Source organism: Bos grunniens, chromosome 16, assembly GCF_055505025.1.
Source record: "Bos grunniens cultivar Pamir isolate PY7600 chromosome 16, Bosgru_T2T1.0, whole genome shotgun sequence".
In the NCBI taxonomy this organism is placed as follows: domain Eukaryota; kingdom Metazoa; phylum Chordata; class Mammalia; order Artiodactyla; family Bovidae; genus Bos; species Bos grunniens.
Genome location: NC_141180.1, coordinates 78,466,910 through 78,492,801, shown reverse-complemented (window position 1 = coordinate 78,492,801; position 25,892 = coordinate 78,466,910). Strand labels below are relative to the sequence as shown.

The 25,892-nt window shown below is 45.5% G+C and overlaps 1 protein-coding gene across 19 annotated transcripts in view; it reads left to right on the top strand.

Annotated features, from left to right (window-relative positions):
- The window catches only part of SRGAP2 (SLIT-ROBO Rho GTPase activating protein 2), a 254,582-nt gene that overhangs the window by 194,283 nt on the left and 34,407 nt on the right, over positions 1 to 25,892 (top strand). For all 19 annotated transcript variants that reach the window (XR_015142882.1, XR_015142879.1, XR_015142881.1 and 16 more), the window contains 6 exons: positions 728 to 829; positions 1,836 to 2,033; positions 12,438 to 12,522; positions 15,244 to 15,271; positions 16,949 to 16,973; positions 22,502 to 22,562. Coding sequence is in view for 15 of the 19 variants with exons in the window: in XM_086342845.1 (XP_086198971.1) it covers positions 728 to 829; positions 1,836 to 2,033; positions 12,438 to 12,522; positions 15,244 to 15,271; positions 16,949 to 16,973; positions 22,502 to 22,562 (499 nt within the window). In the remaining 4 variants the exon portion in view is untranslated. The remainder of the gene's footprint in view (positions 1 to 727; positions 830 to 1,835; positions 2,034 to 12,437; positions 12,523 to 15,243; positions 15,272 to 16,948; positions 16,974 to 22,501; positions 22,563 to 25,892) is intronic.

The window sequence follows — 25,892 nt, the reverse complement described above, 5'->3', positions numbered from 1 at the left end:
GTGGCTCAGCCATCCCCTCACTCGGGGTGAAGCTTATTGACAGCAGTGCTTGGGGGAAAGACAGACTTTTCTCCCACAGAGATCTGGTGATGACCTGGAGTGAAATGATGGCTTCTTGAAAATGCCAAGTTCCACAGGATTCCATGCCCTCTGGGGCCCTCTAGCAGAGCCCGTGGACTTGCTCCTGGCCTCACACTTTCTCTCATTGAGTCAGAGCTCTCATGCGTGGCCCAGATTTATAAACACACGCTGGCTTCCAGCAGCAGCACGTTAGCCTCCTGACCCACTTCTCTCCGGCTCTCACTCTGGTGCCCGGCGGGGAACGAAGGTGGGGCCAGAGAGGTGGCCACTTGGACCTCTAGCAGGAAACCCTCCCTGTGCCAAAGCTTGTGCGCTTGGAGCCAGCACTGCCTGAAGCCCTCTTCTCTGCCCCGACTCCGGCTTCCTGGGAGCTGCCAGCCCTTTATAGACCTGCCCCTGCCAAGCACCAGGCTGGAGGTGGGCTCCAAAGAGAGAGAGAGAGACCTTTCAAACAGGTTCCATTCCTCCTTCTTTTCTTGTGCTATTTGGTCCTAGCAGAGGTCTACACACTTTGGCTTTGGATTTTGTTTTCACGTAGAAATTGTGAGCTTTGCAGCTTGACTATGAGTCATTTTATTAACAGTAACGGGCCTCTGACAAAAGATCTGTGTCCTCTCCCTGACCTGGTTTTGCTTTCTTCTGGCAGGCATCCCAGCTCTGTGCCCAGCAGCCCGTCCAGAGTGAGCTGGTACAGAGATGCCAACAACTGCAGTCTCGCTTATCCACCCTGAAGATCGAGAATGAAGAGGTGAGTTTCCTGCTCAGGAGATTCACAGCCACCCTGAGTTTCCCTGTCGAACCTCTTGCTGTTCCCCATACGGGAGCAGGTGGAAGGAGCATGCAGGGAATGTCCGGGCTGCCGCAAACATTTCCTAGCCAAATGTAGGCTTGGATTTTCCCCTTCTGCTACATCCTGCCCTTGAACTCCAGGAAGTGGCTCTTGCATTGCCAAAGGTTTAGCTCTATTTTGAGCCTTCTGCAAAATGCTTTTTTCCCCGCCTTTACACATTTAATCAAAATGGCACTTGGCAGCTGTGTGAACAATATTGTGTCTCTGAAACCACCCCCTCCTGCCCGGCTTTTTCCAGCATTTTCAAACAAACAGAGGCCTTTGACTCTGACACTTCAAACATCTCCGTCCTCTTAGAAAAGGGCGACTTTCTTCTGGGCCCAGCGTATTTGCTTTCAACAACTAGTTCAAAAGGGCAGTGCAATTGATTATCAGCTCCTTATTCTTTTGAGCTCTTGTAACTTCTTACCTGGAATCTCAGCTAAGTCTTACTTTCCCCTGTAAGATCAGGAAAGCCTGGGGATGGATGACTTGGTTTGCAAATGGGGAGACAAGTTCATTATTTGTGGAAAGTCAGGAAACAGAACCTGGGGCACTGTGGGACTAGGCCCATCACGCATTTTTAACCTGATCTTTATATGATGGGGTTAGTTTGGATTTGTTTCATTCTCTCTCCCTTAGCATGTCCAGTATAGCCAAGAGCTAATCTTAAATTTAAAAAATAAACATTAAATAGCCAGGCCAAGCAGGTAGTGTGAGGGAGGTAGTGGGTTTTAGGTCCTTACTGAAGAGAAGAGGGTCCCTGTGATGTTTATAACTCACTTAGCACTGTTCAATGGGAAGCGGCGCTGCAAGCCCGCTAACACCCCCTCCCTCCTGCCTCAGCTCACTTCTCCAAGCTTCTCCATCACCTACCGTTTTGCAGCCCGCCCCTCATGCATTATGTTGGCCCTTATCGTGACAGGTAAAGAAGACAATGGAGGCCACTCTGCAGACCATCCAGGACATTGTGACTGTCGAGGATTTCGATGTGTCTGATTGCTTCCAGTACAGCAACTCTATGGAATCCGTCAAGTCCACGGTCTCAGAAACCTTCATGAGCAAACCCAGCATCGCCAAGAGGAGAGCCAACCAGCAGGAGACAGAGCAGTTCTACTTCACGGTGAGGGGCTCAGTGGCCGTCAAAGGCCAGTTTCAGGCTCTGCAGCACACACGAGCCATTCAGATCCCAGGGTCCTTGTCAGGCATCTTCAGGGCAGTTTTTGAATATCTTGACTGGGATCTGGGCATGTTCGGAGACCATCCATACACTTCAAGGCACAGATATTTACAAGTTGTGTGTCTACCAAGAATATTTTCTTCTTAAAGATGTTTTTAACCAGCCAGTAGACTTTGTTCACAGCTTTCCTTCTCATCCTGAGGGGTCATACAAGGGGGCTGCATCTCCTGGTTCTTGAGAACCACACTGAGATATTTTGGCCACCATCAGATCAGATCAGATCAGTCGCTCAGTCGTGTCCGACTCTTTGCGACCCCATGAATCGCAGCACGCCAGGCCTCCCTGTCCATCACCAACTCCCGGAGTTCACTCAGACTCACGTCCATTGAGTCAGTGATGCCATCCAGCCATCTCATCCTCTGTCGTCCCCTTCTCCTCCTGCCCCCGATCCCTCCCAGCATCAGAGTCTTTTCCAATGAGTCAACTCTTCACATGAGGTGGCCAAAGTACTGGAATTTCAGCTTTAGCATCATTCCTTCCAAAGAAATCCCAGGGCTGATCTCCTTCAGAATGGACTGGTTGGATCTCTTTGCAGTCCAAGGGTTACCTTAGGGTTAAAATCTGTTATCTCTTCTAGTTGATGTGATAACTTTATAATTTGTGGCAATACAAAATTATTTTTCATAATAATGGCTAAAACTCAAAGGAACAGGTAATATACAACATTGTTGGTTTGCAGAGAATTCTAAAACATTATATTTATATTTTGTTATTCATGCATCTCCCAGTCCTCTTTTAGACAGATGGACCCATTTTTTTTAAGCAGTGTTAACAGTCCTTTGGAAGGCTGCTGGTTGGTCTTTGGTGCTACTTTTTAATAATTGAGTTATTTCGAGCTTGCCAAGTAGGATTTATTGCCTGAGCTAAAATTTATTTCCTAATCTTCTGACAACTAAAAAGAAGAAATTAAGTTTGCAGATGTGAGAGGAAATATAGCCAGTGAATATGCATACTGATTCTGAATGAGCAGAATTAACTTGTTTCTCAGTCAAGAAGCATAGTCTGCAAGTAGCAAATTGAATTTCTCCTGCAACTGGAACCATTTGTTTAATTCTTCTTTGAACACTGCCCTTTCTCCATTAGGAACACTATTGATTTGCTATCTTTTTTAAAGAAGAAATCTGTTTTTTCAAGTAGTTAAACTAAGAGTTCTTCAAAAGTTTTTTTAAGTCCTAGAGAAGACTGTTGAAAGGGTGTGATTTAACAGTACTGTTTTTTTTAAATAACTTTTTTTTCTTGTCATACAAAATAAAACATGCTTATTATATAAACTTTAGAAGTAAGAAAGAAGAAACTAAAAATCATCCATAATCCCAAATATCTACAGATAACAGTGTTAGAATATATTCTCTTTCAGGCTTTTTTCTATGCATGCACATGGATATGAACATATATTTATAATTTTATTATAAAAATGGCATACTGCTGTGCATATTGTTTTATAATCTGCTGTTTTCACTTAGATGATTAATTTAAGTGAAAGCCATGTAATTATAACATGCTTTAAATATATTTATGAGTAAAATGCTAAAATCAATACAAAGAAAGAATAGAATGATATTTTGGCTCAATCATTCATTTTTGTAAAATATATAGCATATTGCCTATTTGTAGTAAGTACTCAAAAATGCTGAAAATTTATTATCCCTATCATCACTGTAATTTATTCATTGAAAATTATTAAATTATTCATTGATCATTTATTAAGGATCTACTCTGACACTGTGCTATATAAGCTGGGAATGCTAAGAATATCAAATGAAGAGAATGGTGGAATTAGGCCTAGGAAGGGAGAACTTCTTTTTTACTGCATATTTCTAAAGAATTACAATAGGTTAATTTTGATAATTTAAAAAATAAATGTAAAAAATATTAAGTGCATACACGCACACATATATGAATGGCAACCATGATGAGCGGAGTTGGGGAAACATCACACAAAAGTGACTTTGTGCTGATAAGGCAGAGAATCAAGAAGAGAAAAGAATTCTCTGAGACCAGAGCAGCATATGCAAAAGCGTAAAGGCATGAAAAATCTGGGACAGACTTGGGAGAACCTTCTTGTCTGTAGTGAGGGCTGTGTACCTCCCCAAGCTTCTTTATCTCTGGAGGTTGTTAAATATTCGAGAGGCTTTAAATAATAGGATTCTCTGACTGTTCTGTCTGGACTGCTTAGATATAACACTACTTACATGACCCAATCTTGTTACATTGCAGAAGATTTCCATTTTTTGATTAAATGAGAATTTTGAACATAAAAATCTGTATTGAAGACTTCAGAAATTACTTCTGAGCTTTAAGGGATGCTACATTTGTATTTAGAATTGACCTTTAGTAAGAGCAGGAATGACCATATTCAAACCGGCGATCTCCCAAATCCTGCCCACCCTTTCACCTCTGTCTGAATGCATTGATGTCCACTAACTCATTTCCTGTCTTTTGTGACCATAATGCTACTTATCAAAATTGTGTGTAAATTTCCTTGGCTAACAGTAAGCTTGTTTGTCCGGGCTTGTCTAGTAACAGATTTGTAAAAGAGTTCACCATTTTTGTGATTGGTGTTTGGAATGCGTCAGATAATTCAGTTCATGTTAAAAGGACTTTGAGGGGGTGGGTGGCAAAGAAAAGGTGGTGTGTGAATGTTCGCCAGGATGTCTGCCTGTGCTTGCCAGCCCCACAAAGCCAAGACAACTACAGGTGTCCTTCCCTTAGTCTTTGCCTTTACAAACATTTACCCTTCTGTTTCCTGTGTTTCCTGGTGCCCTTCAAAGACCTCGGAGTATCTCCTCCTGGGGTTCCCTTCTTTTGGAAAGTTGGAAAGAGGTCTCTGGTCATGGCTTTGATTCCTGGTAGTGTGCCTAGTGACCCAGAGGGCTGCTAGGAATACTTCTGAGCACTCTTGGCTGTCGTCAGATTGATCTGCCCAGATGACAGCGATTGGAAACTTGAAGCATGATCTATAAAGGTTGGTCATTTGCAAGAGTACCAGGAAAATAATCATGAAATTTTAAAGCTTGAAGTGTTTTTTTAAAATCATCTAGCCAAATCTTTTCATTTGAAAGATTTTTTTTTCAAGAACTAACAAACAACAAAAATTCAAAAAGGATGGGTAGCTTGTCCAGGGTCTTCAGCAAGAGCTGAAGCCAGAACTCTGGTGTACTGGTCTACTGGTGTCAAGACACGAGCTTTTTCTCTTTGCCCTGATGAAGCAGCTGAGGTCAGGGGAAGGCTCGGGAACTGCTCAGCTTTCTGCTCTTTTGCTCTAAGTGAGAAGACAGAGGTTTTCTGATCTCCTTGGCTTTGCATCACTTATCTTCTGTAACACGCAATCCTGCACTGTCTGCCTTTTTTCCCATTGCCTATTTTATTGTAACTATTAAAGATTTTTTTAAAAGATGCAAAGATTTCAAAAAAGCAAGGAAGTCAAGCCTCTACCTGTTCCTAACCTGCACTTCCTGCCAGTGACTGACACCGGTTTCTTCTGTGTCCTTCCACAGGTGTTCTGTATGGACACAACCACTGATGTAACCTTTAACATAATATTATTACATTAGAAATATGAGGAAATAAAATAAATAGAAATACAAATGGAAGTGTATCATCAACACTGTTCTTCACTTTGCTGTTTTTACTTAACTTATTTGGGATATTATCTTCAATTTATTCCAAAAAGATCTAACTCTTTTTTTTAATGGCTGAGCAGAATTTCATTTGTACAGACAGATGTTACATTGTTCATTTAACCAGTTCTCTTCTCATAGGCTGTTGTTGCTGTTGTTCAGTCAGTAAGTTGTGTCTGACTATTTGCGACCCCATGACTGCAGCATGCCAAGCTCCCCTGTCCTTCACTATCTCCCAGAGTTTGCTCAGATTCATGTCCCTTGGGTCAGTGATGCTGTCTAACCATCTCATCCTCTGCTGCCCCCTTCTCCTCCTGCCTTCAGTCTTTCCCAGCATCAGGGTCTTTTCCAAAGAATCAGCTCTTTGCATCAGGTGGCCAAAGTGTTGGAGCTTCAGCTTCAGTATCAGTCCTTTCAATGAATATTCAGAGTTGATTTCCTTTAGGATTGACAGGTTTGATCTCCTTGCAGTCCCAGGGACTTTCAAAGAGTCTTCTCCAGTACCACAGTTCAAAAGCATCAATTCTTCAGTGCTCAGCCATCTTTATGGTCCAATTCTCACGTCTATACATGACTACTGGAAAAGCCGTAGCTTTGACTTTATGGACCTTTGTCTACAAAGTGATATCTCAGCTTTTTAAAATGCTGTCTAGGTTTGTCATAGCTTTTCTTCCAAAAAGCAAATGTCTTTTAATTTCATGGCTGCAGTCACCATCCGCAATGATTTTGGAGCCCCCAAAAATAAAATCTGTCACTGCTTCTACTTTTTCCCCTTCTATTTGCCATGAAATGATGGGACCAGATACTATGATCTTAGTTTTTTGAATGTTGAGTTTTAAGCCAGCTTTACTCCCCTCTTTGACTATCATCAAGAGGCTCTTTTGTTCCTCTTCGCTTTCTGCCACTAGCATATCTGAGATTGTTGATATTTCTCTCAGCAAGCTTGATTCCAATTTGTGATTCATCCAGACTGGTATTCCGCATGGTATACTCTGCACATAAGTTAAATATGCAGGGTGACAATATACAGCCTTGTCACATTCCTTTCCCAGTTTTGAACTAGTCTGTTGTTCCATGTCCAGTTCTAACTGTTGCTTCTTGACCGGCATCCGATTTGACAGGTAAGGTGGTCTGGTATTCCCATCTCTTTAAGAATTTTTCAGTTTGTTGTGATCCACACAGTCAAAGGCTTTAGCCTAGTCAATGAAGCAGGAATAGATGTTTTTCTGGAATTCCCTTGCTTCCTCTATGATCCAATGGATGTTGGCAATTTGAACTCCGGTTCCTCTGCCTTTTCTAAATCCCGATTATACATTTGGAAGTTCTCAGTTCACAAACTGCTGAAGTCTAGCTTAAAGGATTTTGAGCATAACCTTACTAACATGTGAATGAGCTCAATTGTGCAGTAGTATGAACATTCTTTGGCATTGCCCTTCTTTAGGATTGGAATGAAAACTGACCTTTTCTAGTCCTTTGGCCACTGCTGAGTTTTCCAAATTTGCTGACATATTAAGTGCAGCACTTTAACAGTATCATCTTTTAAGATTTTAAAAGCTCCACTAGCTTTGTTTGTTGTAATACTTCCTAAGGCCCATCTGACTTCACACTCCAGGATGTCTGTCTCTAGGTGAGTGACCACACCATCATAGTTATTCAGGTCATTAAGACTTTTTTTGTATAGCTCTTCTGTGTATTCTTCCCACCTCTTCTTAATCTCTTCTGCTTCTGTTAGGTCCTTACGATTTCTGTCCTTTTTCATGCCCATCCTTGCATGAAATGTTCACTCCATATCTTTAATTTTATGAAGAGATCTCTAGTCTGTTCACTAACCAGCTGCTGCTGCTGCTGCTAAGTCGCTTCAGTCGTGTCTGACTCTCTGCGACCCCACAGATGGCAGCCCACCAGGCTCCCCCGTCCCTGGGATTCTCCAGGCAAGAACACTGGAGTGGGTTACCATTTCCTTCTCCAATGCATGAAAGTGAAGTCGCTCAGTCATGTCCGACCCTCAGAGACCCCATGGACTGCAGCCTTCCAGGCCCCTCCATCCATGGGATTTTCCAGGCAAGAGTACTAGAGTGGGGTGCCATTGACTTCTCCGCACTAACCAGCTAAGTACTGTCAAACCCTACAGGTATTTCCTTGTGTGAGGGTTGGAGTATGGGATTCTTGAATGGGGGATGAAATGGGGATGAATTGTTTATAAAATAAGCAAAGCTAGGTTGCGTGAATTTGGGGGAACAGATTTGGGTAAGGTAAGAAGTTGTAGAGGAACCTGTTCCTTGGCCATTGAACAGACAGTGCTCTAAGACTGCTAGACTTGGTGTGGTCCAAGATCTTTTTTCTCTTGGTATTCTCCAAGAATAAACAGATAGGTGATAAATGTGTACTAAGTGGGTATAAATGAATGACTGCCCCTGCCATGCAATTCAGGTGGGGAGATGGCTTGCTCTATTATGTATTCTGTCTGACAGCTGTCTCCTGCTTTAAAAATTGACGGGTAGGAGGGGAAATGTCAGTGTGCTTGGCTGGTGGGGAAGAAGGCCCCGTAAGGACATCTGTGTGTATCTGTGCACTGCACGGGGCTAACTAGGCACCACTCACTCCTCCCAGCCACCCCTTTCTCATCATGGTGGAGACTTGTGACCTTGGGTTCACAGATTAAATTTAATGGGTAGCCAAGGTCCATGTGTTGTATAGCACCATGGTAAGAATGTATTTAAAGGGAGGAGACATTTTAAAATTAAATTTGAAAACCATTCTTGTGCCTCCTTTTTTTCTTTTTAAAGGATGGAAACCTGCTTTGAGTTTGTTTTGTTTTTGTTTTTGGTGGCACCACGTGGCTTGAGGATCTCACCTCCCCAACCAGAGATTGAACCCCAGGCCCTTGGCAGTGAAAGTCCTAACCACTGGACCACCAGGGAATTGCCAAGCTTTCTTAAGTATTAGCATAGAGCAAAGAAATTGAGGGAAGGGCTGTTTTTCAGTTAGTTGACCAAGTGATTCTGTGTAAGGAACACTTTTGAGTATCTACTGGTTGGCATCACAGTCATGTTTGTTATCTTTATTTCATCTTGAACCCTTGTGAAAAAAGATATTATCCCCATTTTTCAGTTGGGGAAACTTAAGTTCTGGGAGTTAAGTGACTTGCCCAAGGTCAGAAGAGTAACAAGTGGTAGGACTCAAATATACCAACTTAGCCTTCTTCATCTTACTACAGTTAAAATGTCTGTAAGGGATGGTGGGCTCAGAAAGAAAAAGTATCATACTAATCCTTTTCAGTGAATAAAACTCATCACTGACTGTTAATACTAAATTAAGAATTATTAAGAAAGAAATTAATGAGATCATAAAAACTGAATTGAAGGTTCACAATGGCAAAAACCAAAATCATCCAATAGACTCTTGCTTCCCTTTCTCCTTTTGGACGAAATTCTCAGTTTTGGTAATATTGAGGGTTAAATGATGGGAGTGGGGCGGGTGGGAGCAGCTCACGGGGTGTGGCAGTCAGGCTGTGTTTTAGGAATTTGACTTCATTTTGGTGATCTGGAATTGACCGTGATCCTTTTCTTTCTTCTCCACTGAGGAAAGGTCCAGGTGATCACTCTACCTTTAGAGGTTTGGAGAGAGGAGCAGGGTAGAGGAAGTGGAATGAAAGAAAATTAATTACCTAATATTGGGACATGGTTTAGATAAGGAAAATGACTCTCATTGCCCAAGGAAGGATTTTGAAATTACCCGTGAACAGTTCTTTTGGCCCTTGGTCTCCAGAAATCATTGAAAAGCCACCTTTCTGCCTCATCCTCAGCTGTGTGTCAGAACAGCAGCACCGGACGCTGCTAAGCAAGCTCCTCCAGGAAAGTCCGGTTACTCTCGCAGCTGACCTCTTGTAGAGATGAGCGCATTATGGGTGGGACAGGAAAGTGATAAATGATATGCCTGCAAATAGGATGCTTTTACCTCCGCATCCCCAGCTTGCCCAGATGGAAAACTTCCTACCACTGTTTCCACTATTAGGGATGTAGGTCATACCTTGACACAGCTTTTGATCCTTTAGGATTTAGTGGAACCCGAAAAGGTAATTCATCATACCTCTTTATCAGATTGTTATTTATTTTAATGGTTCACTGAGTGAGAGCCAGAGTTAAGCAGCGAACTGTGAACATGAATGAAAAAAATGATTTCTGATATCACAAGTATACACATGAGTGACAGGAAGGAGTTTGCATCTCCTTTCAGAATTTGGGCTGTTTTCTGAGCACTCTGGTCTCATTTTAAGGGTTACCATGGGCGAATTTTCCCTCATTAGGAAGCCTTTAGAGTCTCCTTGGGATGAACTTCCAAACGGGGGCCTTTGGTGGTTCAGGTATTCACAGTGGATGTTTCCTGAAGGTGTTTCACCTCTGAGCCCTGAAGTACTGTTCCGGGCTTCACAGTTGGCATTGGTTGGGGATTAGGGTGTCACGCCGGGAAGACTGACAGCAGGTGAGCTGGCAGCTGGAGCAGATGGGATGAGGAAGGTGACAACAGAGCCTGTTTTTAAGCAGATGTTCTTGTGCGGAAGCACAAGGGAGCAGAGGGAACGGGTCGTGAGGAAAGCCTCAGAAATGACGTGGCGTAGGGCTTGTTTTTTGTTTGTCTTCTATTTAATTCAGAGAGTAGGGGCATGCTTGAAGGCATGGTTTGTCACTGCTGAGGAAGGTTCTAGCCAGAGGGAAGTGAGACTGTTCATTTATTTACTAATTTTCAAGGATTTGTTGAGTGTCTGCTGTCCGCTGGGCACAGTGCTAAGTATCAGGGACACGAAGAATAATGAATGCCATGGTCTCCAGCCACAGAGAGGGGACCATCTGGAGGGAAAGAGACAGGAGCGACAAAGCCTCCATGACAGGGCCGGGTGAGAAGTGCTGTCAGAGACTTGCCAACGTCTACGCAGGAGCAGCTGGGTGAATGTGGGCGGGTGAAGATGAGCACCCCAGAGAAAGCTGCGTTTTTCTGTGTTTTTATAAGGGGGAGAGAGAAATGTGCACTCAGTTAAAAGTTCACACTGCACAGAAAGGTAAAGAGATGAAAAGTAACTCACAGTTTTTGCACCTTTTCTTTCTACTTTCACCCCAAAGGCTTGATCTATACTTTTTGGTTCGTACATTAAAAAAAAGGCAGAACAATTATCATTTTAAGTGTTATATCCACTTACCTCTTCAACTACTTTATGGATCACCAGTGATTCACAGATCACACACTCGGGGAGACACTGCAGTTTTGCCTGAGTTTAGAGGTGGGCAGATGACCTCGACCCAGCAGATGAACCATTGCAGCAGAAGACATCCAAGGCAAACTGAGATGCCCGTGAACAGCAGTGGGGTGGGGTGGGAAAGACACCGTGATGAGAGTCCAGAGGCTTGGGATCTGGGCTTGGCACAACCACTTACGGGCTTGCAGCCGTCAGCAGCACCCCTGTCTGTCCTCATCTGCAGTAAGGAAACAATGATGTCATCCCTGTGGGCTGTATGCAGTTATCCTGGAAGTCAAATGCATGCTAAAGTACTCTAAAAACTGGTTTTATTCTGCTTCTCTCCTTCTGCTCTGCACCGTAGCAGATCAAGCACTTTTTCATAACGGTTAAAAGCACACACTGGGGACTTCCCTGTCAGTCCAGCGGTTACGACTCCGAACTTCCATTACAGTAGGCGTAGGTTCGATCCCTGGTCCAGGAATGAAGATCCCACGTGCCGCGCAGCGTGGCCAAAAAATAAATTAAAAAATAAAAGCACATATTGTATTGCCTAACTCCGTATATGGAGACTAGCTCCACCACTCACTAATTGTTTGACCTAAAGCCACTTACTGAATCTCCCCAAATCTCAGCGTCCTCATCCGTAAAATGGGGATAATGGTTATCATGGTTCATAGGGTTGTTTGGAAGATTGGCTGAATTGTCCAGGGAAATACAGTCTCTCACTGAGCAGACAAGGGTTGAGAGAAGTCAGTCACAAAGTGCAGTGCAGCAGTCATATTTCGACTGTTAGAGCAGATGGGATCGCATTTCCATAAACCTCATCTGTGTTTGGAACCTCCAGTGTGTGTTATGCAAGTGGGGTGTGGCAGCCCCTCCTTCTGTGTGCTCAGAAAACCCAAGCTTTCTGCAGAGACTCCATGCAGAATAGAGGAGCAGGCCGATTAAAATACAGCTCAGATAGAGATGCTCTGAGTGCTGGGCTGGGCTGAGCCTTGACACTGCTGCTGGTGTGAAGGAATGCACCCTGGGAGGGGCCTGGAGGGGAGGGTGTCAGGAGAGGGGACAAGCTGACCAGCCGCAGGTGTGTGTCCTCTCCACAGGAAGGCGGGGCTCCGTGAGTCCCTCCACCCTCAGCTCTTCAGTGGAGCTGAAAAAGATGGATGCGGGGCTCGGACTCAAGGAGACAGTTTCTTTCAGTGGCCGACGTGGAGCTCCTAGGAAGACATAAAGCAGGACACTAATCCACCAGGAAAATCAGCAGCTGCTCAGATGCTCACGGCCTTTAAAAAAAATAAAAAAGGAACCCAGTGGAAATTGGGTCAGAAACCAAAAGCCCTCTTAGAAAGGGAATTGTACAGCTGAGCGTCTGTGATTTTTTTTTTCCTCCCCTTCTGGAGTCTGAATGTTCTCTGTCCTCCTCTTGCCTTACAGAAAATGAAGGAATACCTGGAGGGCAGGAACCTCATCACCAAGCTACAAGCCAAGCACGACCTTCTCCAGAAAACCCTGGGAGAGAGTGAGTGTGGGCTCTGCGGGAGACTTGGCAGCAAGGGGCAGGCCGGGTCCTGGCCCTAGTGCTGAGCACCTGCCCCCCTCCTTAGCAGAGTGGCCCCGATCTGGTTATGTGAACGCATTGCTTTTCCTCGCCTGTTCGATGTGGAAGCACACGCCCCAGATGACTGCCTGAGTAATGGGGCAAGGCCCGTGCTTAATGAAGCACCAGTGTGCATCAGCTATTCGTTTCAATGGAGCGTGCCTGCGCTCCACCCCCTCCTGTGCCTCCTCTGCTGCTACCTAGGCCAAGTAGCTGATGGGTCCTTTCCTCTCCAGGCCCTTTGGTCAAACTGTCAGCTTCTCTGTGGCAGGACGGAGGCTGGATCTAGAGGGTGGGGAGCTGTGAGGTGAGCTACACAGCTGCTCTGAGCGGAGGAGAGGCGTCCCAAGGGTGGGGTGCTGGGCAGACTGCAGCTGTCAGTAGCGTCAGGGTGGGCAGTGCTTCTCTCTTGCTTTGAAGCGTCCTGGGGCTCAGAAGCAGCCCTCTCCTTGCTTTAGCCAGGTGGAGGCTCTGGTGCTGAGCGGACTGTCTGGTCTCATAAGATGATTTTAATCAGACCCTGGAAAGTAGCAAGGCAGAGGGCTGGACTGGCACTCTGGACTTTATCCTCAGCTGTCAAACAGAAGGCAGAAGTTGAAAGAGAAGCTTCCCTGGGATTTTTGGCACCCTGCCCAGCTCTCCTGCCCAGCTCTCAGCACCCTCTGATTAATGGGATTCCCAGGTCAGGGATGCCTCTGAATGCCCTGCCCACTCCTCCTTGCCCCACTGATCTCCTCACTTAAAGATGGGGGCCGGGACAGGTAGTACCAGCAGTGAAAGGCAAAAGCTGCGTTCTCACAGAGGTCGGATGTTCTCAAATCAATTCTTGAGCTCTCCTCAGACTGAGTGCAGAATCTAGACAAGTATACCGTGCTCATTGGCTCAAAGGCCCCAGGAATCAGAGCCCCACTTTCCATTCCAGAGCCTCCTAACCCACCCTTCTTATCCTGTTCTCCTGCCCTGAACGATTTTCCCTGGTGATTAATTCTTTTATCTCTAATGTCTTTGATCTTGTGATTTTTAATGCATTTTCTTTTATGTGATGAAAGCCTGTTAAGTAACTTCTGTTTTCTTCTCCCCACAACCCCCCACCCCCCACCCCACATACACACCCAAGGGACTCAGGCTGAACAGGTCTAAACTTTGCTTATAGAAAGTCTTTACTCTTGGGTTAGCAGGTTGCTCTGTGGGGAATCAGAGGAAAGAATGCCCAGAACTATTTGAAACAAATTACAACTGTGATTTCTTTTTGCCAAGATAGTCTAAGCATGACCCATACGTGAGATGGGGAACAAGCCTCAGAGTGTGAGAGAGACTGTGTGTATGTGTGTGTATGAGAGAGAGAATGGGTTTGCAACACACGTGCATATTACCAAATGTGCTACTACAGGGAGAGAAGGCTGGCGACCATTCATTAGTGCTGCACATTGCCTTCATCAAGAGATGACAAGTTCTGGCAATAAGGAAAAAAATAGATCTTCCTGTGTGCAAGTCATCATGTCCCTGCCTTCTGTATGCATTTGTCATCAAAACGCAAGAGCCCCTTGTACTTGCCACAGAGGGATAATTGATGTGTATGAATATTCCAGAATGGAAATGGGACAGATGTTGGAAATAATGGCTTGGAATAATATTTTTGCAGATGAAAGCTGAGCATTTAGTAAGAGAGACTGTTGGGGTGGGGGAGGGTGTTGTTCTAGATGAGCTGAACTGTAACCAACAATTAGCAACCTTTAAAGCCAAGATAGAGCCCTGCCCTCCCCCTACCCTTACAGTTGCCTTTCCAGGAACATGGGAGCTGATCTGTCCTCCAGCTCAGTTCTTGCTTACACTTTGCCTGGTGTATCTAATACAGTCTCATACAGACCAAGCTCGGTTAACTGTGGACCCAAAAAAAGCAACACAGATTACATAATGGCCCAAGTTTTTAAAAGCATGAGAATACTTCAGATGAATGTTAAGATCTTCAATCTCATTTTTTAAGGCTGGCTGTGATCCTTTCAATTTAGTAGTAGGGCCCGCTGTTGGATCGAGAGCCCCAGTCTAATAGCAGTATCAGCATTTTAAATCTCATGCAGCCCAACCTGCTGGCACTGAGGGTTTAGTATCTAAAAGGAGAGCTTCCACATATAGAGCATATTCTCCGCAAATAACTATTCCTTCCTTCTTTGCCTTCCACCCTCCACCCTCAAGCACACGTGTGTGTGTGTGTATGTGTGTGTGTGTGTTCATATATTGAAGGGCAAGCAAGCTTGTCCCTCCCTCCCCACCATATACACACAAGTACACAGAGAAGAAAAGCTAAATTTCATCTCTGGGAAGGTTTCTAATAATTTGTTCTCTGAGGTATGACCTGCCTTACTATTTTCCCTTGTGTCCACCCATTTTCCCGCTGGGAAGCAGACTCGGCAAGCCCAGCGTTTCAGGACACCAGCAGCCCTGGGCTGGGAACAAGCAGCAGGAACAGCACTTGCCCAGAAAGAGGCCCTGGGTGCTGGCTTCTTTTTCGCCTGGAAGTCTAGTCACAGCGTGAGGCTAGAGGCTCCCTGGGGAGACGGACAGACACTGTCATTCCTGGGAGCAGCTCTCCCCTTTCACCTCATTTGCTTCAACACGTGCTTTTTGCCTTTGTCTTTCCAACAGGTCAGCGGACAGACTGCAGTCTGGCCAGGTAGGTGTGGCCTGGGACAGCCCTGGGTGGGGATGGAGAGAGACCCTTCTTGGGAGGGTAAGGAGCCAAGGAGCTGAGCTAGGGGCATTGGATGGCCTAGGAGTGGCCTAGGGCTAGGGTGGCTTCCATCCCTTTGCCTTGCTGACCCCATCTGGCCTCAAATGGAAATGAGGTTTGCTGAGCAGAACTGAGTGAAGTGAATTACCATTTGCTGAAATACTCCCAGTGACCTGAAATGGTCAATGCTGGAGGACCCTGGAAACCTCACCTGAGTGTCTAGACTTCACCATGTGGGTTTTGGGAAGTCTCTGACCCAGGGAAGGAAGATCAGAAGATAGCCTTTGACCTGAGAATTTTTTTATACATGGAAAAGATGACAGTCTCTAATAGTGAGTGTCGCTGGATAATGAAATATTACATTGCATTGCTCGCCAACAGCATTGGTACAAATCCTCGCCTGATGTACAAGTATGCAGCCCTCCCAGTCTTTCCCCACCTTCCCCGCCCTCCCCACCCCAGCCAAATATTTTCCCTCTCAGTCATGGAGCTGCTATGAGAAAACGCATGAGTTGGCAGATCGCAAGGCTTTCATTCAGCCAGTGGTTCTCAGATGCCTACAAATGTGCCGATTTAATGGGGGAAAGAGCTTTCATGAGCTGGACTCCTTAGAGACCCCAGGTTAGCCCATTATATATAACCACTTATATCTGCCAGCACGTACAATAATCATGAGGTCGTTAACAATTATAGGCTCATTATTCAAAAATGCCTTCATTTGCCTTTCATCATTTTGTCATTGTGGATTACAATAAAGATCCCACTAATATACTGGTCTTGTTGACTGGAGGGAATCAGGATAATGGGATTCTGTCTTCTTGGTGATAGATCTTAGTCTGAGTTCACCTGAAGTTCCATATCTGCGGAAGGCTCTATAGGAGTGAAAAGAGCTGAGCTGAATTTCCTTATGCTGGGTTTATTCACTGTGTGACCTTGGGCTGTTCTCTTCCCCTCTCTGAACTCCAGCTCCTCATCTATAAGACAAGAGAGAGCATTCACCTAGATCAGGAAGCTCTAGGATTCCAGAGAGTTCCTTAAGAGCAGCCTAGTGGAAGAGGCAGACGGTGCCCAGCAGCCCAGCTCTGGTCCCTACCTCCTGCCTTTGCTCAGAGAGATAGAGCTGCTCTCCTTGCTTGGGAGGTTGCTGTCTGAATCAGATTCCCTTGGAGGAAAGGCTTCCAAGGCTAAACACGGCCTGAAAAGCATTGACCTATGGAATCACCAAGATTCCTTCCAGTCTGGACCCTCTACCCTCTAAATTCCAGGAAAATCACTCCCTAACTTTTCCCTAAGGATTTTCAAAAGAAAGAAAACCATAGCTTCCTTTGGTGTTTATTAGTGTCTCCTTGCACACAGAGGTCTTCTGTTGTCTAACCCATACATATTTTACTGCGAATTGAGCCAGTTCTTTCCGAGTCTTCTTTTGAATGGTGGCAGACATTAAAAGCAGAGACCTCTAAGCTTTTGTGAAAAGCACTTGATTGGGCTTTATTTGAAAGGTAACTTATCAAGTCTCTTAGCCACTTCTGGACCTGAGCTGATTAATGTGACTTATTTCATTAGCCACCTCACAGATTGTTTTTAATCCCGTTTTCTCTTTTTCCTCCCCATTGACCACAGGCGTAGCTCAACTGTGAGGAAACAGGTAAGGATCCTGCAAGAGCCAGGTGTGTCTGGTAAAAATGGTGACATCCCAGATATTTATGGAGCTCCACGGTGGATGGGGAAGACACTTTCCTGACTTCATGCTAGTGTTTGGACTGTACAGTTTAGTCATAATGCATGCATGCTAAGTTGCTTCAGTCGTGTCCGACTCTTTGCGACTGTATGGACTGTAGCCCACCAGGCTCCTCTCTCCATTGAATTCTCCAGGCATGAGTACTGGAGTGGGTTGCCATTTCCTTCTTTGGGGGATCTTCCTGACCCAGGGATTGAACCCACGTCTCTTATGTCTCCTACATTGGTAGGCCTGTTCTTTACCACTAGCGCCACCTGGGAAGCCCCTTAGACATAGTCTGTTTAATGTTGCGGCAACTTCATTGACTTAGTAGGGCAGGGATGGGTATCTTTCTGACCTGGTTCTCTCCTCTCTGGCCATTTACTCTCTCTTATATACTAGAGATCTGGTTTGACTGTGGCAGATTGGACCAGAACTGTCTTTGAAGTGGCCCCCTTCTCTAGGAGACCACGAAAGGGGGAGGGGGTGGAGAGAGCTCAGAAATGTCTTTGTGTCTACTCAAGGGAAAGCTGATCCAGGCTTTAAAAATCATTTTGGGTAATTCGCAGTGGCTGTAGCCACAGGGAGATAATGGAATGTAGCGGTCTCTGTGGCCATGGCAGCCCCCGCAGGATCTTCAGCCGATCTCACTGCTTCAGCTGGCTGGGCGGTCCAGCTGGGGAAGTTGATAACACAGCTGCACTTGCCTTTGCTTTGTGGTCACGGTTTTTTCCCCTTCTCTATTTTGTATCTCCTTTTAATGAGAACACCATCAGATGCAATTACACATTTTTTAAATTATAAAAATGTCATTGCAGTTCTCTTTCCTCTTGTTCCTGTATTTATTTCTTCTCCCCCTTTCTTTCATCATTTCATTTAAAACTAGAGAGGAATGAAGTGCCTCCCAGAGACCATTTATTACATTTAAAATTAATAGGTGGATATCTTAAAGAGGGAGCAAGCCCTGCCCATCCCCCCCTGCCGCCCCCTTCTTCAAAAGTAAGAACAGGATTGAACTTGAAGTTTGTTCCTTTCATTTCCTGGACTGAAACTGAGCCTCCTGTGAGGAGGTGGAGCCTGGGTGGGAGGAGTGCCGGCGGCCACACTTTGGCGGTGTGCATCCCTGGTTGGACTGTGATCAGGGAGGGGTGGCGCCCATCTGGTTTTCACCCTGCTGTGCCTGGCACGCTTACCTGGTGCTAGACTCGTGTCAGAACTCGGTTCCAAGGTGCACCCAAAACCCCAGTCAAGTACAGACCTTGTTTCATTCACTTTTTTCCCAGCAGGTCAAATCTAATGGTGGGTCAGTGTTTTTCTAAAATACTCAGGAAGGTAAATAGTAAGTAACTTGGAAGAGACATAATCTTATATAAGTAACCAGGAAATATAATTTGTTTGGTCGTTGATGGCAAATTGGCCAAAGAAGAAGAAGAATCCAGTAGCTTTTGTTTTTGAGGGTCCCCAATGGGTTCCAGTCGTTTTTGACTCCACCAAAAGTCCACCATCTGACTTTTCTTTAAAAAAAAAAGAATCCTCACCTGCTTTTTTCTAAGCTGTCCGTCCTCCCATCAAGCCCAGAATTTTCTCTCTCCTGTTGCTTCCATATCTTCTTTCCCGGCCCATCTCTCTGTTTCTCGAGTTGTGGGCATTGCCCTCCTTTGACTTCCCTCCATACTCTGCCTTGTCACTTGCGTTGTCTTAGGTGAATCTGCCTCTCTCCTTCCCAAAGCATCCACTTGTCCAGTATTGCTGTGGTTCAGAGTCTTTGTATCCAACTCCTAACTAATAGGCAGGACATTGGTGCTCAGGAATTGAGTTGGCCCCCCTACCCTCAGTGTCTGTCTCCTCAGCTTCCCAGCCACATCTTCAGTTCCTTAGCGCCTCTCCTTACTTCTCTCCTTCTCTTACGGGGGACCCTCCATTCCTCACAATCCCTGAAGCCCCACATGTGAACGCTGATGTCTCTTTTTTCCTTATTACTGACATCTAATCAAGTGTTTTCTCCCGTGGTGAAAGTGGAAATCTGACAAGTGTATCAAAGATCAGTACCTGGAGAAATCCACGCGCGAGGAGTTATGCCAAACGGTGGCACATTTAGACAATTTCTGGCCACCTTCTTGATTGTTTTCCCCTGCAAATCACTGGGCCCCTGCTTTACCATCTTTCCCAAGTTGTGTTTGCTACATTTCTCCCTCCACTTTTGGTTTAAAGTTCCTTTCTTCTGATTGAATGGAGATTTGACCCAGTTATCCTTCAAGACCCCTTCCAATCCTGGGCTTATATGACCAAAAAGACTATAATCAGAAGAATGAAACTGACATGGATTCTAACACTGGAGGAGGGAAGCGGAGAGGAAGAAAGGGAGAGACAGGCACTGAACAGGAACACACAGAGACCCTGCGCAGTCAGCTGTGTGCAGCATGATCGATGGCCAAGTGAGAGTCCTCACCAGGCATGTCCTGGGGAAGTGAATTCACTCAGACTTCAGAAACATTACAAGAAGAGAGTCTGAAGCCTTCATGAGTTTGTCCAGTATTTGTTTTCACTGGACTCTTAGGCTCCACTGGAGCAGTGGGGACTGGGGAAAATATGCCTCCACAGTAGGACAGGCCCCCTCTGGTGCACTTTTGTCTGCAAGAGGTTATTATCCTCTGAACTGCTTCTGATGTACCACTGGTAGCCACGGACACGCAGCTTAATATCTTTGGTGCTCTGCTTTCTGCAACCCTGCGCGCTTCCCTTTAACTACCATTGATGTCCCTTCTCCCACAAGTCTAGGCAGGATTGTGCACTCACACAACTCGCTGAAGCCCAGAACCTGTGCTGCCTGACCTCCCTCCCTCAGGATCTTTATTATGTTTAAACTTAAGGCCAGAAAAACTTTACATACGGTCACATCGTTGTCCTCATCACCACTGCTACTATTGGTAAATGACAAGTATAATAATGTTTGTAAACATAGAAAAGACCTCCAAAAAATGGGGTTTGGGAGCTTTTTATAGTGGAACCCATTTTCTTCATGTATGGAAAAGCCGATGAAAATTCTTCCTCTGAGATCACCCTAGGCTGACTGGTATAATTAGTGATGGCGACAAGAAGGCAGACCCTGGCTACTGAAGCTGGAAGGCTGGAGGAAGCAGGCGGGTCTGGGGTCGTGAGATGAGCATTTGGGTCGCTGAGACCTTCCTGACTCCAGCTGCACCTTGCCTCACTCCACTCCCTGTGATAGCATCATGGGTTCCCAGCACACTTGGGAGCAGGCTCTTCTGTCAGCCTGGCTTCTTCATGAGAGCCAGTTGCTTCCCTGATTGCAGCCAAACTCATGGCTACAGTAGAAAATTCAGAGCCAGGAGAGGGGTACAAACAAACCTGTTAAATGGACAGAAGTCACAGGACCCACCCCAATGGAGAACTTAGTCTCTGTCCTGAACATCTGAAGCCCTTTCTGTTGTGTTGTTTAGTCCTTCATTCGTGTCTGATTCTTTCGACCTCATGGACTGTAGCCCGCCAGGCTCCTCTGTCCATGGGATTTCCCAGGCAAGAACACTGAAGTGGGTGCCGTGTCCTTCTCCAGTGGATCGTCCCGACCAGGGATCGAACCCAGGTCTCCTGCAGGGGAATGCTTTACCACTGAGCCACCAGGGAGGCCCAAAACCCTTTCTAGCTAGGTTTAAAGTCATTCTGCCTGATCCTTTTCTTCCTTAGAGCTGAGTTATTAATGCATTTAGCGGCATTAGAAAACCCTACGGATTTTCTGTAATAGTTGGTATTCACACCTGGCTATGTTTGCCAAGCTCCTGTGATGCAGTATGGGTGGTAGTCAGATGTTTGGTCTCAGGGGGAGACTGCCCGGATTCGAATCCTGGCATCTGTACTTACCAGCTATGTCCATAAGCAGCTATTTCACCTTGCTAAGCCTTCATTTCCTCATTTGTCAAATGAGGATAGTATTAATACATGCCCAGTAGGGTTGCTACCAGGAACAGCCCGTCTAAACCACTTAATACATCACCCAACACCTCTGTAAATTCTTTTGTAAATGCAAAGCACTATGTTTATATACCAATAGGAAATATTACTCTCCTCACCACCAACCCCTCCCCAGTTGGTAGATATCAAGTTAAGGCCCAGAGAAGTTAAATATATGGCAGGGTTGTCCAGCATAATGGCAGAGCAAAGATGGATATCTGGGAGGCCTTAGTTTAGTACCAGTTAGTCTCTACTGTGTCCAAGAGTTGGTTTTTTCTTTCTTGCCTTTTATACCAAACAAATCCCCATCCTGATGCTCCTGCGGATTCATCCTGCTACCTTCCACTGATATTAATTGAACACCTGCTATGTGAAAGCATCCTAGCCAGCACTGGCCACCAACAATTGACATAGGGGCTGCCCTGTGGAACTCGAACTGTAATGGTGACAAAATGCAAACAAATATTTATACCCACACAGTTAAGTCATAATCAGGGTGTGAAGGCCAAATACAGGTACTGAGAGTACCAAGTAACAGGTACTGAGACCCCATAGAGAGGGGCTTTGATCTCGTATGGGGAGTCTAAAAAAGCACTCCTAAGGAGGTAATACTTTCCCTGAGACCCTGTGGGTGGGGGTCCAGGGTGAGGAGAGCTTCCAGCAGCAGGAATGACTCCCTCAAATCTATGAGCAAAGGAGGACTTACTGAGGAGCAGAAGAGGGGCCAGTGTGGCCAAAACAGAGTTGGGGGAGGAGCAGAAGGAGGTAAACCTGGATAAGATGCGACCCTGGACACACAAGGCTGTGTACAGAAAATAACGAGAGGTCTTTGAAAGAGTTTAGCCTGGAGAGTAACTGATGAAATGTGCACTTTTAAAGCACCTGCAATACGGGAGACCCAGGTTCGATCCCTGGGTCGGGAAGATCCACTGGAGGAGGGCACGGCAACCCACTCCAGGATTCTTGCCCGGGAAATCCCACGGACAGAGGAGCCTGGTGGGCTACAGACCATGGGGTCGCAAAGAGTCGGCCACGACTGAGCCGCTAAGCACACAGCACTTTTAAAGATCACTAACCACGTATAAGGGAAGAAGCACTGATTGGTAGTAGACAGGGGTAGGAGTGGTCATACTGGTGGGCTGGGCTGGGCTGGTGGCAGTAGAGATGGAAGGAAATAATAGACTTAAGGGACATTTAGGAGGTAGGATATATGTATCTATTGATTGATTGTATGGCCAGGGGCGGGGAGCTGGTTGGGAATAAAAGATGACTAGTTCAATATGGGACATGCTGAATGCAAGACTTCTGTGTGAGGCATTCCAAGCGGGTGGTTGTGTGTGTGCTCTGGGGCTCAGAGCACAGGCTGGATGCTTCTTGTGGTCAGGCCTCTCATCCAGCTGAGACAAGCTCCACACCGTTTTGGTCCTTTTTCTCTGACCCTGGGCTATCTCTGAAGATTCTAATGCTCTGTTTCTCTGGCTTTTCAGGATTCCAGCCAGGCAATTCCTCTGGTGGTAGAAAGCTGTATCCGGTTTATCAGCAGACATGGTAAGCAGGATTACAGCCTTGTCATATTTGTGCAAAGTTGGGAAGAACTTCCAGGAATTCTTTGCAGAGTGAGAACAGAGAATGACTTCCCATCCTGACATTCTCAGAAAAGGAATAAAATCTTATTTGTTCACATAATGTTTGCTACCTCAGAATGGCCACACCTAAACACTGAGCGAAATGTATCTTATGTTTTTAACCCCCAGGTGCCTTAGCTACTAACACACTCCCTTTTCCAGCTTGAGAGTGAGTTTTAAGTTATAGCTATCATGTGGGTAAATCCAGGCCCGAAGTGGTCATGTTCGTTTTGCCATCACTCACCGTCTTTGCCTGTGTTCTTATCTCCCCTGCACTGCCTGGACCATTATGTCACGTTGGCTTTCTGCAGCAGACTGCTTTGAAAACAAGCTCCTTTTATACTATTGCATTGACTTGTGGTAATATTCAGTTTTTGTTCTGGTTTGGTCTTACTGGTTACGACATCTCCAGAGCTCAGTGAGTCGCTGCCCCTAAAGTTGTAGCCAACATTTAGAGTCTGCAGGGGCTGACTCCTTCTCAGCCTAAGTCAGATCACACCGTCTTCTGCTTGGACGAAGCTGAGTCTCATAAACTCCATTCCTCACCAGCTCCTAGGCTGGTTGGACAGGATTTAGGGAAAGAAATGAATTACCAGAGAACCAGTCTTCCAAGTGTAAGAGTGTTTAGAAAGCACAGATATCTGAGCAAGCGCCATGAAGGTTTCTAGGAACTGGCTATCAGAAGTTGTTTTCAGATGCTCTGCTGACTAGTTATACGAACACTAACAGAATGACCTTCTTGGAGCTAAGGAAGTATGTAGATGATCACTTCTCTTGATTCAGAAGCAACCATTCTCTCTCCCTTCCTCCCCTTCCTCTTTCCCAATGAACTGGGACCTTGCCTGGGTTTGTTTTTAGAGTAGTAATTATTTTAGCATGCTTATGACTTATCCTATTCTAATCAGCTACAGTTTTTTCATCATATCTCCATTCACTAGAAGTACTCTTGCCTGGAAAATCCCGTGGACGGAGGAGCCTGGTGGGCTGCAGTCCATAGGGTCACGAAGAGTCGGACATGACTGAGCGACTTCACTTTTCACTTTCATGCATTGGAGAAGGAACTGGCAACCCATTCCAGTGTTCTTGCCTGGAGAACCCCAGGGACGGGGGAGCCTGGTGGGCTACCATCTATGGGGTCGCACAGAGTCGGACATGACTGAAGCGACTTAGCAGCAGCAGCAACACCGTTATATAGAGCTATTGAACAATCAGCAACTATTTATCAAGCCAGTTTTATAATTAAGTGTTGAGTGTCTCATGTAATTTATCGAATACTGTACTGAGAGTGAAGAACAGAATGGCTGTCTGGGTGCAGGATGACTGTAAGTGTACTGGTTGTTTACGCTTGTGTTCGCATGGCTGGAAGCTGAGGCCCATGACTGCTGCCCAGCATCACGACAGAGTCCTGCACCACGTATGAGTAGCCAAGAAAAGATCAGTCAGTTTTCTACTGAGTGTGTATCACTTTTATACCATCAGAAAGTCAGAAAGTTGTGAGTCAAACCATTGTATGTCAAGGACAATCTGTATACTTATTGACTGCTCATTGTATACCAAAAAAAGATCCTGTCCTCATGAGCCTTATATATGTCAGGTGTTGGTGAGGGTCATGAAGAAAAGTAAAACAAGGGGAGGAGGTGGAGGATGGAGCGGGGATACTGTTCTAGGCGGGTTGTTCAGGGAAACCCGTAGGTCACCTAGAGTGACACCTGAGCAGCCCTGAAGGAAGTGAGGGAGGGGCCGCGCGGGTATCTGGGGAGAAGGAACACCAAAGGCAGAGGTCCTTGGCACACACAAGCAAGCATGCAGGATGCCAGTGAGGCTGGGGCAGTGAGTGGAGAGGAGAGTGGCAGGAGATGAAGCCAGAGCCCAGACTCTTAGGGTTTCAGCAGCTAAGGTAGCTGTCTGGGTTTTGTTCTAAGTGAGCTGGGAAGCTGTTGAAGAATTAGGAACAGGGAATGATCTTTCTGAAGGGTCACAGGCTGCTGTGTAGAGCTAAGACTATAGGAAGAAACAGGAGGCTGCTGCAGCAGGGAAGACATGGCGGTCACCCGCCCCGGGCATCAGCTGTGGAGTTGTTGACAAGTGATGCGTTCTGGGTGCCATGGCTTGACTGTCCCTGCCCCCATACAGGCACAGTCCATGTGGAAGCCAGAACTTGGCACATTTCTGTGGTGAAGCTCTGGAGAACCAGGCCTGCTCCCATGCTGCTGATGGGAATGAGAACCGGTACGACCCTTCTGAAGGGGGGACTCAGCAGCATCAAACAAAACGACTTGTGTGCTGGTTTTCTGAACCAACAGCCCTTCTAGGAATTTAGCATGAAGATACACCTCCAAAATACAGAAATACATGTGCACAAGGTGATTTATTGCAGTATCGTTTGTAATTGCAAAATATTAGAAACAACCTAAATACCACACTGGATGAATAAAGAATAAACTATGGTATATCTGATAGACAGAGTGCCTGAAGAACTGTGGACGGAGGTTCGTGACATTGTACAGGAGGCAGGGATCAAGACCATCCCCGAGAAAAAGAAATGCAAAAAGGCAAAATGGTTGTCTGATGAGGCCTTACAAATAGCTGAGAAAAGAAGAGAAGTTAAAGGCAAAGGAGAAAAGGAAAGATAAACCCATCTGAATGCAGAGTTCCAAAGAATAGCAAGGAGAGATAAGAAGGCCTTCCTCAGCAATCAATGCAAAGAAATAGAGGAAAACAATAGAATGGGAAAGACGAGATCTCTTCAAGAAAATTAGAGATACCAAGGGAATTTTTCATGCAAAGATGAGCACAATAAAGGACAGAAATGGTATGGACCTAACAGAAGCAGATGATATTAAGAAGAGAATACACAGAAGAACTGTAAAAAAAAGATCTTCATGACCTAGATAACCACGATGGTGTGATCATTCACCTAGAGCCAGACATCCTGGAATGTGAAGTTAAGTGGTCCTTAGGAAGCATCACTACAAACAAAGCTAGTGGAGGTGATGGAATTCCAGTTGAGCTATTTCAAATCCTAAAAGATGATGCTGTGAAAGTGCTGAACTCAATATGCCAGCAAATCTGTAAATTCAGCAGTGGCCACAGGACTGGAAAAGGTCAGTTTTCACTCCAATCCCAAAGAAAGGCAATGCCAAAGAATGCTCAAACTACCGCACAATTGCACTCATCTCAGATGCTAGCAAAATAATGCTCAAAATTCTCCAAGCCAGGCTTCAACAGTACATGAACCATGAATTCCAATGTT